At 43.7% G+C, this 16,147-nt stretch overlaps 1 protein-coding gene across 1 annotated transcript; it reads right to left on the reverse strand.

Annotated features, from left to right (window-relative positions):
- Nucleotides 1-486: 486 nt before the first annotated feature.
- CD8B (CD8 subunit beta) lies at nt 487-15,862 on the reverse strand. The gene is made up of 6 exons (XM_067567638.1): nt 15,817-15,862; nt 10,217-10,573; nt 5,179-5,277; nt 4,374-4,466; nt 3,722-3,758; nt 487-947 (listed from the first exon to the last, which is right to left on the reverse strand). Exons 1-6 carry the CDS (start codon nt 15,860-15,862, stop codon nt 935-937), a joined length of 645 nt encoding a protein of 214 aa, XP_067423739.1. The 3' UTR covers nt 487-934.
- Between the last annotated feature and the right edge of the window lie 285 nt (nt 15,863-16,147).

Below are 16,147 nucleotides of genomic sequence, written 5' to 3' on the forward strand. Positions count from 1 at the left end.
CTGAAAAAAAACTACATTTCATTCCAGGTTGAACTTTTTGTTTGACCTGCAATTTTTTTCATTTTGTTTCATTTTTTGATTTTTTTTAACCTTCTTTTTTTTTTTTTTTTTTCAAATAAATCTGCCTAAATTTCAAAATGAAACGTTTCCAAACAAAAACGCAAAACATTTCATTTTGAAAATATCAAAATGCAAATGTTGGACTTTAAAAAACAACAACATTTTTTTTCCTGTCGCAATTGTTTGCCAAATTTGACCCAAATTCACGAACAATTTTGGTTGATCTGAAGCTGCATTCTTCAGTAAATAAACTATTCATCCTAAAAATGTTGCCCAGCTCTAGAGGTATATTGAGAAAGAACCACTCAACCTGCTAGACAGGTGAATTACCGATCTTGTCAAAAGGCTGTTCTGAAAGTGAACTGCACCTTCAATAAAATTATGAATTATTTTTTCCTCTTAAAGTCAATTCATCTTAAATCTGCTTCAATGCTATTTTTTTCGGTGGAATTGAATATATACAGAAGTGCCATGAAGCTCTTTAGAAGAATTTTTCAGTACATGGTACAAAAATATTATTTACACAATATTGTACACAACGATACACACAGCAAAGCAGGGGTCATTCCTGCAAGGCACTGAGCAGCCTCAATGCCTCATGACTGTAGAGGGAATTAAGGCATGCAGCAGGAGGCACTTGCCACTTTGCAGGATACGGCCCTACAATTTGTAAGCTGTAGTAAGTAAGAGGATATTAAATACAGCTGTGGTACACGACAAGTAAATCCCAGAGAACGAATCTTTGTTCTGCATTTCAAGTCTGATTGTTTTCCATAACATTCTTCCTGGCTCATGGGTTCCAGGTGTTGCTATCGTGTGGAATTTACAGTAGCCATCTGATGTGCAACACAGAAGAATCCTCCAGGCATTCGTCTTACTTAAGTACTCTGAAACACAGGGAGATACAAAGCTGTTAATCCTCCTGGCAAAAAATACACTCTGCAAAGCACGAAGGGTCCAGATCCTCCAGCTATTTGGGTGCCTCTCCGTGATTCTAGTGGGATTTACATGCCTAAATACTTTGAGGATCTGGGCCAAAGTCCAGGAACAAAACAGAAGATCCTGCCCTTTTCAGACTATGCTACTGGCATGGTGGCATTACTAGATTCCTAGTAATAATGAATGAAAAAGCAGTCTGGCAAAGATAAAACTGAGAGCAATTAAAAATCAGACATGACTGTGCTAAGCCAGCAAGTCGTTTGTGACACAGAACAACAGTTAACCATGGCATGTGCTGATTAACAAGGGATGGACAAGCAAATCTACCTGACTGAACCTGAGTGAGTCTTTCTACGGCTTGTTTACAGAGCAGCACAGAATCTACATCCCACTTGCCTTACTGACATGAATAACCCCTCTGAAGACAACGAGACGTTCCCTGTCCCTGTGAGATCCCTACCTAGCTCCTCAACTGTTCCCATTCATTAACAAGTCTCGGAGACCATCTGCTTTACCTTTGCTCTCCTGACAGCCATGGATGGAACTGGGGGACCTTCTCCCTGAGTCTCAAGGTGGAACACGAGATGACTGCTTTCCCAAGCTGCCTCTCAATCCATACGTGACATCTTGGGCTTGGAGCAGAATGCACTCAGTCCCCCCGCCCACCCCCCAATAACAGAGGGGGTGGGGGAAACGCACTGTCCTCATGCTGCACTAGCGACTGCACGGTGTGGGGAGCGCAATCTGGGGCACTACCCGCTCCAGAGATTAGCCTAGCAGTTACTGGAGGGGGAGATGGTATTCCTTCCATTGCTGCCCTACAGGAATGGAACGCATGCCCTGTCCACCAGCAGACCCGTATGGATTGGGGGGCAGCCATCTGGGATGCAGGCCTGATGACTGGGGCATGGGGCCATTTGAGCAAAGCAGGAGAGGGGACAGGCTACTAGGGCATGCCACCAAAGACAGAGAAGTGTATGGGTGCATGGAGCTCTATTGCTCAGTGGGACAGGGTTGGGCTGGAATAAGAGTCTTAGGCTATGTCTACACTACAGAATTTGTCGACGTAAGATATGTCGCCTTTCAGCCACCGCTCTAATTACAGCGGTGATTGACGTCCACACTGCTCTCCTGGGGTCGGTGGAGTGCGTCCTCACCAGGACCACTTCCACCGATCTAAGGGGCCATGTGGGGGGAGCTGAGAGCGCTCAGGCTCCCGGCTGCCCCCCCACCACTACCGATCCCAGCTGGAGTGCAGAGATTTCCCAGCTGGGAACCGGCTGCAGCCCCCCGCAGCTTGCCCGATCCCAGCTCACAGCCGCCCAAGCTCCAGCTACCAGCGGGTCTGAAGTCGTCCACGCCCGGGGTCACAACCGGATGTCAGCCGCCAATGGCTTCCCAACCGGGATGCCAGCGGGGCTGCAGCTGCCTGGCTGTGATCCCGGGCGTGAGCGACTGCAGCGCCGCTGGCCCCTGGGATGCTGGCAAGCCCTGGGCGGCCTGTCAAGATTCACCAAGGGCCCATGGAAACATTTTCACATGGCTCTGCTATAATGGAACGACTGTTACTGTGGTTCTTCTAGGCCATCCCACCCCCCTGTGCTCTCTGTTACCCCATGCCAATCAAAGGAAGCTTTAAATGGCCAGATTTCTGGGTCCTCCGTTCCGTCTCCCTTCGGAGACCATTCCTGAGCGTAACAGCTCTCCCTGACAGGAGGCTTCTTTGGACAGAGGGCCCAACTTTTCCTTTTTGACTTTCCTTCAATAGCTGCTAGTCATGCCTCCTGACACTAGCACCACTGCAGGCAGTCATCCCGCTCTGCTTGAGAAGAGGAGCAGCTGCAGATAAACAGCGTTTTTGGGGTAGATAACCTGTGCTGAGTTTGCCCACATGCCACTCCTCACTTCCTGTCCCAGACAGGGGAAGAAACCACATACCGAGCAGATCGCGGAATATCCAGCTGCTCAGGCACGAGTTAAAATGTGGGCAAGGGCACAAAGAGAACCCGAAGACCCTTGTACAGGCTGTATCCTGCTTGCCAGTGGCACAGCTTGGGAGCTGTCCATTGCAATGTGACATGGCCTGCGTCTCAGTGGACCATTGAGTATCATCTGCAGATGGGCCGGAATTGCAAAGTTCTGATTCTGATTCAAATCTGAGCCCCTCCAAGCCTGGGGGTGTTTAGAGGATTGAGCTGTAATATTCGGCCCAGGTGCCCGAAGCTGTGGTGAGGGTGTGGGGAAGGGAGTTCTGGCTTAGGGGGTTGCTTTCAGCCCATCTCCAGTGATAACAAGCACATGCTTAAGCGTTCAGCACATTAAACAGCCAACAACTGGGGAGAAAACAAAGAGAAAATGCCTTTCCTGGCCTAGCAATAATGGGCTGAAAACTACCCCACCCTGCAGGAAGCAGCCAGAGGGGAAAACACATCCAGACTTCATCCCTTTCCTGTGGGATGCCTTCATTGTCCGAGTAAAGGATTCGGTGAGGTGCTGAGTGCTTCCTGCGATGTGCTCAGGGTCCTCAATTCCCACGTACTTTACCAGGAGCCGAGGGCACTTGAGGACACTCAGCCCCATGCTGGAGGTGCTCCCCACCTCGCAGGATTATTACCCCCTTCTCACCCTGTTCGTTTTCTTTAGCGCTAGCTCACGGGTGAGAAAAGCACAGCTGAGTTCTTCCCACTGTACATGGCTGCAGAACGCAACCAAGAGCACTTACTGTTTCCTGAAGTGAAGCCGCATTCTCCTGCGCAGGCCTGAAAGGAGACGGGCAACAGTTGAGGCCAGGAGAACAGTTCCTTGGTTCCTAGCACTCTCACAAGAGACTCTCCTGAACTCCTGATATTCCCTGCAGCCAGTCCCCCAAGATCTCCGCCTCCTCCAGACCCCCCCTGCCTTTCTCCCACTGGAATTGTCCTGCCAGGGATTCCCCATTCTGCAGCTGTTCCTGGAGGCCCTGTCTGAAGGGTGCGGGCACTCCTCTGTGCTGGGATGAGGAGCAGAAATGTATGTGAGGGCCGCCATCTTGGCTGAGACACCAGGGATTGAACTGGGGACCTCCAGCGCTAAAGAAGTTTGAGCTGGTGAAGCACCATCGGTGTGGGTTGTAACGGCTGCATCTCCTCCATGGATCGGTGCCGAGAGGGACCTTTAACACACTCCCCACCGGGTTATGGGTGCGCACAGCCCCAGGATGCATGCACTTTGGGGGGACTCCCTGCGGGTCTTGGGGCAGGTGAGAGAGCCCGAGAGCGGTAGCTTTCCCTCCCCTTTTGAGTGGGAAAGGGGAGTTCCATGCTGGCAGAAATCCCCCTCTGAGGAGTGAGGAGACATGGCAGCAGCATGATCCCTTTGCTATGCCCAACGCTTACGCTGAAAGCGGCGGATGGCGGCAGCCAGAGACAGCAGTAAAATAACAGCACACGCCGCTAATGGGGCCCAGATGAAGCCGCTGCAGGAAGAACCTGAATAGCAAAAGAAACATAGAGTGCGTGTTACAGAAAGCAACAACAGCCGGCAGACTGTGCTGGCTACACCCGGTACCTCTGACAGAAACTCTCATGGGACATGGGAGGGGGCATTGTGGCTCCAGATCCACACACAGATCTGCCTCCTTTCATGCAGAAGGGGGCTCAGAGATACCGTCCAGCCCTTCCTGTCCAACCCCATGGGGCCCCTCTACTTCTCCGTGGATCCAGAGGGGGCAGGGCCTGGGTGCGCCGTGTGGAGAAGTGGACAGGTCAGGGGTAGGGTCAGCACTGAGCTGTATTCTCTTTTCCTTACAGTCCCCTATCTGGGGTGGGGGATCCCCCTTTGAAGCAGGTCCCTAGGGCCAGGGGCAGTCCCAGTTACTGAGCCTCTGTCAGATTCAGACACTCACATAACTGCTATTAGCCTCAATGGGTGTCCCGTGCATTTGTCAAGGAGAGAGGCCAGACCCCTGGGTTCATATGTCCCTCGCACGTTTCAGTGAAGTGTTTCACGCCAGGGCCCAGCCAGTCCCCTCCACTTCAGTGGCGTCACTCCAGAGTTGCATCGGGGCAGCTCAGAGAATGGAATAGATTGGGGCAGCTTCAGCCTTAGTGTGACTCCACTGGCTTAAACTGAATTGCACTCAGGATCGATTTGGCCCAGACTACGTTTTGCAAAGATGCCTAGTGAAAGGCAATGCCATACCTTTCCCTTTAACAGGCTGTTTGCTTGAGGTTCTGCATCCCGAAGGTTTCTTTGGGGAGGTTTTCTCTGTAGGTTTCTCAGTGGGAGGCAACGAGTCAACTGAAATGATGAAATGAGGATTAATGTTGTATGGAATGGTTGCACTCCTGTATCTCTAAATAGCTTTGTGTAGAAATGATTGAGGCTTGGCACATGGCTAGGTCATAATACGAGACAAGGAGTTTTGACATTTAATCCCAAGATTTTCAAGTGACCACTGCTTTTGGGTGTCCAGCTTGAGACACCTTAAAGGATCCTGATTTTCAAACAATACTAAGAATTTATTCTGAACAGCAAGACCCTTTAATATGTCTCATGGATTATTAGTAGTATTTGAACCTCAGAGCCCCAGTCATGGACCAGGACAGATTGTGTTAGGGGCTGTACAAACACAGAACAAAAAGATGATACCTGACCCACAGCACTTACAATGTTAGTATGAAACAAGAGACAACAGCTAGAGACAGACAGATTGACTGAAGCGTACAGGGAAACAGAGACAATACTAGTCTGCATAACAGGCTCTGGTCTCAGCACACCAGCAGCCTAACCTTTGTCAAGTTTTTTGGAAGCCTCATGGCAACAGAGAGTTTTAAAGAGGGTTTTGGAGGAGGATGATTAGGTGACTTTATGGATGCTTACAGGAGCAAATCTCAAGCCTGCTGGGTAGCACTGGCAAAAACATGGAGGTATTTGTTTGAAAATGTAACAAATGGGTGAAAGCGGGTGGGCAACACGGGCTGATCAGTGACAGAATTGATTTTTCAATTCTGACTGACTAAGAGATGATAGGTGGTGGGGGATAGGGCCTGAAGAGCCTTGACGCAGAGCATCCTAAATCACTGGTTGCTTTTGAAAATCTTGGCCTTGGAATGTGTGTTTTTTAGAAAAACAGTCTCTAAATATATAGAAAAATAACTTGTATGAAGGGGCCCGATCCTGTTCCTATTCAGCTCAATGGGAGTTTTGCTGTTTGGTAGATGAACTGGGGCCTTTCGTAGTAGTTGTTTTTCTAAACATCGTAATTAGTAATCATTCAGTTTCGTAAGAATTTCAGTGAGCTCAAATTCTGCCCAAAATACAAATAATTATCCCATATCTGGTACATAAAATCATAAAAATGGCCATACTGGGTCACACCAATGGTCCATCTACCCCAGTATCCTGTATCCCGACAGCGGCCAATGCCACTTGCTTCAGAGGGAATGAATAGAACAGGTAATCATCAAGTGATCCATCCTGTTGGCCATTCCCAGCCTCTGGCAAACAGCAATCCCTGCTATCCTGGCTAACAGCCATTGATGGATCTACCCTCCATGAACTTATCTAGTTCTTTTTTGAACCTCATTATACTCTTGGCAGTCACAACTTCCTCTGGCAAGGAGTTCCACAGGTTGACTGTGCATTGTGTGAAGAAATACTTCCTTTTGTTCGTTTTAAACCAGCTGCCTATTCATTTCATTTTGTGACCCCTAGTTTTTGTGTTATTAGAAGGAGTAATTGATATACCCTTATTTACTTTCTTCATGTCAATCATGATTTTATAGTCCTCTATCATCTCCCTCTCAATCATCTCTTTTCCAAGCTGAAAAGTCCCAGTCTTATTAATCTCTCCTCATATGGAAGCTTTTCCATATCACTAATCATTTTAGTTGCCTTTTTCTGCACCTTTTCCATTTCTAATATATCTTTTTTGAGATGGGGTGACCAGATCTGCACGCAGTACTCAAGATGTGGGCGTATCATGGATTATAAAAAATCTCTTTGTAATTCTTAATAGTCTGCTTTGGACTTCATTATCTTGAGTAGTTTTGTATCATCTGCCAATTTTGGTAGCTGGATTTGTAATTATACAGGACCAGATTTCAAGGAGTAAGGTGCTACTCGGTGTTAGTAAAGATAGCAAGATTTAACTAATAGCATTTAAAGAAATGCTCTGTATTAAATAAGAAATGAACAAGGGCAGAGATATTATGCTATACTAGTGAAAAAGCTTACCGGGAGCTATCTCCTGAACTGTAAAACTTCCTACCAGGATTAGCACTTACCACAGATATAGCCTACGTCTTGTAGTAAGAGTTTGCAGGATTTGACCTTAGATTGGGTTAACACATCTTCTGGTATATTTCCAAACCATATCTTGTATTTTACAAAATGCAGCTGACGAAGTGGGTTTCTGCCCACGAAAGCTGATGCCCAAATAAATGTGTTAGTCTTTAAGGTGCCACAGAACTCTCGTTGTTTTGTATTTTACAGTATCACAGTTTATTATTTTCCATGATCATTGAGAAAGGGAACAAGTGGGGGAGCCACCAGAAAGATATTTCTGCACAAAATACCATATTAGGACCCAATCCTGTAAAATGCCCAAATCTACCTTCAGTCTAATATGGACTGAATATTTTCCATACATCTGTCACTGGGTTTTGAACTGCTATCCATCACATTAGTATCCGCGCATATATCACATCAAACCGATAGCAACAACAACATCCCAAGTGGATTTCAAAGCATCTGACTCTGCTCCCTTGTCAGAGTATAGAAAGCTTTAATCAGAGTAGTTTTTTGCTGACTATAACAGTGATTAAATAAAACCTGTGGCTTATTATTGACTATATGAGTTATAATTTAATGTATTTATCGCTCTAAGACCAGAAAAACCTCTAATAACAAAAAACAACCAATCAGCCAAACAAAAATCCCCTCTATTATACAATTCAGATAAAATCTGATCATTCAAACACCAGTTAACCAAAACTCTGGATTATCCAAAGTTCATTTCTTTCCCTCTGGAACTGAAATTCATATAGAAACTGCGATTTATATTAATGACACGGACACGCCAAATGTCTCAGATGTCCCATGAGACACTGAATCATTGGGATCCACCTGTACAACTTCTTTCCTACTTTTGTTAAACTACTTAACAATAGACATTAAAAATGAGATCAAAGAACATCCATTTTGTCACGGATGCTAAAGGAAAAAAGAAATGAAGCGTGATTTCACTTACAATTGATAGAGGAAACCCTGTTTCTTTAACTCAAGCTATTGATGCTCAGCTTTTAAACTGAATTGCTTCATTCTGACTGGACTATTGCTACATGTTTTCGAAGGCTTTATTTTTGTGTAGCACGCATTACTCTAGCTGCTAAGATAATTCTCCATCTTAACAGAGGTTTTCTTTCAAGTAAGCAAGCAGAGAAAAGGGACACCTTTAGCCAAAATGCGATGGCAGAAAATGCCAGTGTATTTACTTGCAACACGCAAAGGACTTGGGATTCTTCGAGACAGAAGACTGTGAACATTTTAATGCCACTGATCATAATTATATCCCTGCTAATCATACTCTTTGGATTGAAGGGTTTTATCCTCTGAAGATTTCCAAAGCTCCAGGATGAAGCAGCCAGACAGGGTTTTAAGCACATGATCACACACAGTAATCAAAGTTCAGTGCTTTTTCTAGCCTTTCCTACACAGTGGAGAAGTTGTGGATTGGAGCATTGCTGAATGCTTAAGAATTTGGAAGAGGTTCTCTAAGGCCCCGCAATAGGCTCCTATAGCTCAAATCCTTAAGCCCACATAAAGTGCCACTGATTTCAGTTTAGAGCTCACAAAGGTGTTGGATTGAGAGCCCTGGGGACTGAAATCCTCTGTTTATGCACAGAACCTGCAGAAGCAACATTGTCAAACCAGCCGCCAGAGCCATGGGGGTGCACCCTGGGCTTGTGAGACGCTCCACAGATTTCATCAGCACAGCACCAGGGTCCTGCTGGATCAGATTGCAGGAATGGGATCTGCATGGGCAGCAGCAGTGCAAGCTTCTCCACACAGACACACCAACATACCTCAACCTTGATCTAGACTAGGGACCAGCTCTAGGAATCCATCTCCATGGCCCATCAGTCCTGAGCTGCTTCTCTGGCTGAGACTGCCATTGACAAAGGGGCCAGGGTATGCCGGCTGTGATGGGGTAGGAACCGGACTGAGACCCCTAACCCATTTCACACAGGGTCCTAAACAGTCCCTGGATGGTGAGAGTTGTCAGCCTGTCATGAACTTACAAGGGGAGAGCTAGATGTGAAAGGTTCAGCACCCTGTCGCCAACCCTCTGCCGGCTCCCCGTGATTTCAGGGTGATGTAAGGATTTTGGTAAATGGTAGGTGAGAAACAGAAGCAGTGCATGAGAAGGATCTGTGAACTCAAGTGGGAAATTAACCCATGTTAAGAGGAAAAATAGCATTGGAATTAGAGAAAGATAATAAATACGAATCTTCCAGGTCTAATAGTGTTCCTTGGAAAGGCTCCTTTACACAAAAATGATCAGACCACAGCAGAGCTCAGACTGCAATCAGAACTGAGAAACCGACAGTGGTGAAAGGTTACCATTTATTAATAGCCTTATAACACTGGAAGCAATTTCCCTACACTTCACAGAGTCATAGACTCCAAGGCCAGAAGGGACCCTGTGATCATCTCGTCTGATCTCCTGCATAAAACAGGTCATAAAATTTCCCTGAAATAATTCCTGTTTGAACTTGAACAGATCTTAAAAAAAAATAAAATCCAGACTTGATTTAAAAATTGCCAGTGATGGCACCACAACCCTTGGTAAATTGTTCCAATAGTTAATTTCCCTCCCTCTTGAAATTTTATACTTCATTTCCAGTCTGAATTTGTGTAGCTTCATCATCAAGCCAGTGGATCTTGGTATACCTTCTTCTGCCAGATTTTCCGGCTAATAAATTCTCTGAAATCTATTCAAGCTCATTCCAGGGTCCAAACCTTTCCTGCCTTGCTCATGTGGAGAGTTTCATTGAAAGCAATGAGAAAGGCGAGCAGGATTTAGGCACCAATCTGTGCCCAGTTACCTTTTCTATCAGGGTTATTTTTATTATTCTAACATTTATATTGCAGCAGCATCTCGGATGCTGGCGCCTCCTGGTGCCAAGCACTCTGAGAGCTTGGAGTGGATGTGCCAGCCTGAAACAACACTTACCCACACTAAGCTCCGTTCCATTGCCAAAGAGTAGCTCCGAGGACTGGGAGACAGCGCAGTAATATGTGCCAGCATCCAAAGGCTGAAGCTTGCTGATCTTCAGAGTGTATGAGTTTCGAAAGCTTTCTTTACTCACACTATACCTGTCTTTGTCGATGTCCTTGCTGTGGGTACATTTCTGCATAATTGAAAATAGTATATGCTGGAAGTCTTGGCTTTCCTTGTTCCATCGGTACCAATAGATCCCTAAATGGGCAAGCTGTTCACGTTTCATCACGCAGACCATTTCCACGTTACTGTCGATCAGGGCTACACTACGTGATGGATTCTGAAATAAAGTTGGGATTTGATGGCAACCTGCAAGGAAGAAAATAACACATTTATGGTCAAGATATTTATTTCTACACCTATTAAATAAAGGATTTCTTCATGAGCTTAGTAGTTTCTGTGTTCGTGGACTTATGTTAGGGGTGATTGTTTCCTACCAATCTTCTTCCCATCCCAACATTTTGGTGCACTATAGAAACCCATCTAGACAGGTAGAGAAGATGATAGCTAGCTCTATTTCTAGTTTGTTGTCCAGTTCACTTTTAAAAATCCCAATCAATGGGGCTTCCACATCTTACTTAGGGAGATTACTTTTTTGCTTTTCCTTTTCTCCGGTGCTTTGTCATTCTCTGAGCCTGTTTCAGCTTCTTCTGCCAGTTAATTTCAAGCTTGTTAGTTTGTTTGTTAGATTGTTGGAAGAGTCACAAAACTGGGTGACCGGGCAACAAAATGGCAGATGAAATTCAATGTTGATAAATGCAAAGTAATGCACATTGGAAAACATAATCCTAACTATACATATAAAATGATGGAGTCTAAATTAGCTGTTACCACTCAAAAAAGAGATCTCAGAGTCACTGTGGATAGTTCTCTGAAAATATTCACTCAATGTACAGCGACATTGAGCTAACAGAATGTTGGGAATCATTAGGAAAGGGCTAGATAATGAGACAGAAAATACCATATTGCCTTTTTATAAATCCATGGTATGCCCACATCTTGAATACTGCGTGCAGATCTGGTCACCCCATTTCAAAAAAAAATATTGGTATTGGAAATGATACAGAAAAGGGCAACTAAAATGATTAGGGATATGGAAAAGCTTCCACATGAGGAGAGATTAATACGACTGGGGCTTTTCAGCTTGGAAAAGAGATGACTGAGAGGGGAGATGATAGAGGTTTATAAAATCATAATTGGTGTGGGGAAAGTAAAAAAGAAAGTGTTATTTACTCCTTCTAATAATAAAAGAACTAGGGGTCACCACATGAAATTAATAAGTAGCAGGTTTAAAACAAACAAAAGGAAGTGTTTTTTCACACAACACACAGTCAACCTGTGGAACTCCTTGCCTGAGGATGTTGCGAAGGCCAAGAGTAAAACGGGGTTCGAAAAAGAACTAGATAAGTTCATGGAGGATAGGTCCATCAATGGCTGTTAGCCAGAATAGGCAGGGATTGCTGTTTCCCAGAGGCTGGGAATGGCCGACAGGATGAATCACTTGATGGTTACCTATTCTATTAATTCCCTCTGAGGCACATGGCACTGGCCACTGTCTGAAGGCAAGATATTGGGCTAGGACCATTGGTCTGACCCAGTAAGGCCATTCTTATGTTTTTATGTAAAAAGAAGAACCACAGCTTACTCAAGTAATAAATGCAGCAAACAACACACATAAATATAGACAATATATTGAAGTCAATAGGAGCCAACCCTCTATGGGTTTTTAATGCCTTAACATACATTTATTCATACTGACAATTATACTATGGGCCAGATCCTCAGCTGGTTTTAAAAACAGTGTAGCTCTACTGGCATTAGTGGCGCTTTGCCGATTTATACCAGCTGACGATTTCTCCAAAGTGCTTCTGTTCCGTAATCATGGATGAATATGACCAGAGTCTTGGTGGTTCTCATGGGCAGTTATTTTGCTTATTCTCTCACCGGTTGCATTCTATGGACTGTGTGGCTTCAGAGTTTTGCAAGCACCTGGATCTTGGATGGTCACAGAATTAAAATAAAAATAGATAATAAGTAAGGGCCAGATGTTGATTTCCTCACTCACGTTGAGTAGCACCTTACTCTATGAATAGTCTCTTACAGACAGATTCAGTAATACCTTTATGTGCAATGAGTTGTACCTCACTGCTCAGTGACTCCCACTGATAGCAGTGGAACTATTTGCTATTTTGTGGGGCTATTGCCTTGCATTCTCGCCCACTGACATCACTGGGAATATTTGTGGAGACAGGTGCTACTCTTCTGGCCTTTTTCCTTACTTTTCTTCGAATTTATTTTGGAGACAAGCAATTGGCAAAATGATTCCATGTCATGACTCTTCATAGCTGGAAACACGAGCAACGAGCGGGACAGGCTACGCAACAATAATATTAATCAGCTTTTGCAAATATTATCGCAGTTACAATTTTCTGTCTCAGGGTGCGTATGCATGTGTGTATACAGGCTTGCGTGAGAATAATGGAGGGGATTCAGTTTTTCAGCAAACAAAACAACAAATGCTGGTTATGATGCAATGGAGTAAAAACTAAACTGAACAACTGAGAGCCACTTATTTCCTGTGCATGTTTTAAAGGCCTGTCCTTGGTAGTCTTGTCTCATATGTCTTGCCCCTTTGCTTTAACATGCTCGTTTTCCTTTAAAATCCTGGGCTCATTTACAGTAAATTTTGCTAATAATAATTCCTAGGCCCCTAACCTGCACACTAATCCACATACGTGTGCGCCTGTATTGAGCCTGCTGGATCTCAGTCGGTCTCCAAGTGGAACCTCATTAACCTAGCGCGCCATGTGGATGAAGCAGGCTGCTTGGATTAATTTGTAGGATCGGTGTCTTAACTTTGACATAGGACTTTTGACCTTCCCAATGCTTTAAAAATATTGGGAGCCAGCCGGCTTAAAAGCTGGTATAAATGACTGCAATTCTATTGACATTAAATCAGCTCTGTATTTGATGCGCTGTACTAAAGATTTTGACCTCAGTAAGGACTGCTGGTAGTTAATATTTTAATTTGAGATTCTCCATCATCTGGGTCTTCTGAGCTAGCATTAGTGTAGAAATATGCTTGCTTGATCAATGAATACATCTGGGAGGAGCACCAAAGCTATTCTTATGGCAAACACAAAGCCAAAACTGGTTGTCCTTATTCAGGCAAAATTCCCATTGGATCAGTGATTGCTTTGGCTGAGAAAGGAATTTTGAGAATGGGCGATATTTACTAGCATAGGCCTAAGTCTTTCTTGCCTTCCTCACGTTAATAGTCCCATCAATGTCTATACACTGAGGAAGGCAAGCAGAATTCAGCCTATAATAAATATATGGCCTGTGACTTTGTAGTATGGTTCCCATTCTCTCTCTCTCAAGAATCTCTGACATTGATGAAATAAAAATGAAGGGAAGGGACACAGAGAGCTGTCCTGTAAATATAACGTGATGATGAACAGTGTATTATATTTTCATGTATTGAAGCCCATCCCTGCAAACCCTTATTCCGGCAAATACTTCCTTGTGCCTGCAAAGTCAATGGGACTACTTGCATAAAGGTTTTCAGGATCCATCCCACAGATAGCTCCCTGGGTAACCTTCTTATTCATAGATTCCAGGGTCAGAAGGGACCATTGTGATAATCTAGTCTGACCTCTTGTGTAACACAGGCCATAGAACTTCCCCCAAATAATTCCTACAGCAGATTGTTTTAGAAAAACGTCCAATCTCAATTTAAAAATTGTCAGTGATGGAGAATCCACCACAATCCTTGGTAAATTGTGCCAATAGTTAATTACCTTCATTATTAAATATTTACACCTTATTTCCAGTCTGAATTTGTCTAGCTTCAACTTTGAGCCCTTGGATCATATTCCTTTTCTCGGCTAGACTGAGAGCCCACTATTCAATAGTTTTTCACCACGTAGATACTTATAGACTTCTCTTTTCCTGGGTGTTCTGTCCTTCTCTACCCCAAGTTATATGGTCACCTCAACATTCATAAAAAGAAAAGGTCCATTTCAATGCCTGCCTTTGCAGAGACTATTGTATATTGAGGGTGGGATTTTTCAAAAGCACTTAGCATTGATCTATCTCTGTTCCTATTGAAATCAATGGTAAAACTCACATTGACTTCAATGGGAAAGGAGTTAGAACAACACTGAACGCATTTGAAAATCCCACCCTATGTTGCTGGATGTTAGCACAGAAAACATATTCCTGTGTCTACTTGAAGTTACAGGCGCTGTCAAAGCTGTTCTTTTTATAGAACCTCATAATAATGTTGTTCATGTTACTGAATAAGGAGAGCAGGGAAAATTTCGCATGGCAGGCAGCTTCCTTTTCATACTGCTCTCAAATAGATTACAAAGGAGCACTTCTCTTTATAAATATTCATCTGCAGTCAAAATCTGTCATAAAAACCAGTCCGTTTTCCTCCCCCACGTTAGAAGTATTTAGTAGTTTCTACCATTTGTTTGGAATTTCTCAAGACGCGCAGGTGACCAGATTCAATTCGTAACTGGTTTCTGTCATCTCATAATGTATTAATTATTCCTTTAATTGACTCCCCATATTCTGTCCTGACTTACGTCCATTGCAACCTCATTGTAATCAGTGGGATCACAGAAGCTGTAGAATAAAGTCAGGGGAGAATTTTGCCCTGTCTCTGTTCCTGGAAAGAATAAATAAAATGGTTCATGGTGCCTGATCCAAAAAAAACTGGTGACATAATCTGAAGTTTATGGTGTGCTCTACATCTGTCATCATCATCAGCGATCATTCTACATCTGTATGCTTATAATAAACCAACAATAAAGCATTCTATGCAGTACATAATGTATCTATATATATAAAATATACCATCCTACTGCATATATATCATTAGTGTTGCTATAGCTCAAAACACCTTGGTATGATAAATGCTAATAAAATGTATGCTATATTGTAGCTGTAATATCCTATTACTATAATATAGTGTATCTTTAATCCATACATCCTATAACATATCTATGATAAAACATGACATAGTATATCTATAACATATCAATATTTTCTGTGATTCTATGGGGCAAATCCAAAAGTTACATTGGTTTAAATTTGACGTAAACCTAATCTATCTTTGTATTCACGTAGCTTCCCATGACCATATTATCTCAACACTTGAAGATATATGCTGGTTTAATTTGATTACAGAATTTAATCTTTGATTCTTGAATATACTATATTCTAACCGATAAGATCCTATAATATATCCATCCTAATAGCTCTGAAATAAAATAATCCTAACCTATGTCTAGAACATTGGTCTATAATATTATACAGTAGATATGTAATATCACATACATATGTAATATAAAACGTATTAAATCTCTAACCTACCGTAATTTACCTACATTATAAACATCCCATTCTATATCTGTGATCTAACATGATGAAGGGGAGAAAGTTACAAAGTTATTAAAGCACCTTGCATCCTCCCAGTCTCCTGCACTCCGCGTTCAACTCTAGTTAACACAGCATGCAAAGGCCTTGCCGTGTTCCTCTCTTACCTGTGAGATGCAGAGAGAGGTAGAGAAAGAGCCACGGCCACTCCATCTTGGACCTGAGGGCACCTGAGAGCTTGTGAGTTTCAGCCTGAGACAAGAGGGCTTGTGAGTCTGCTGAAGCAGGGGGAGTAGTGGGGGCGGGCTGTGTGACAGAGCCCACAGCCTGTGCGTGAGCTGCTTCTCATTAGTCCCCATAACAAGGCAGCAGGGAGGGGATAGTGAGGGACACATGGTTAATTGAGCTATTTGTTCGCTCCTTTAAGATGTGTAAGTTTTATATAACCCGACTGGGAGTGGGAAGCAGACACATCTCTCCCCTCCTGCATTCAGACAA

The sequence above is a fragment of the Emydura macquarii genome, unplaced genomic scaffold (assembly GCF_026122565.2).
Source record: "Emydura macquarii macquarii isolate MOO-44397 ecotype Brisbane River unplaced genomic scaffold, CSIRO-AGI_Emac_v2 contig_2795, whole genome shotgun sequence".
NCBI classification, from domain to species: domain Eukaryota; kingdom Metazoa; phylum Chordata; order Testudines; family Chelidae; genus Emydura; species Emydura macquarii.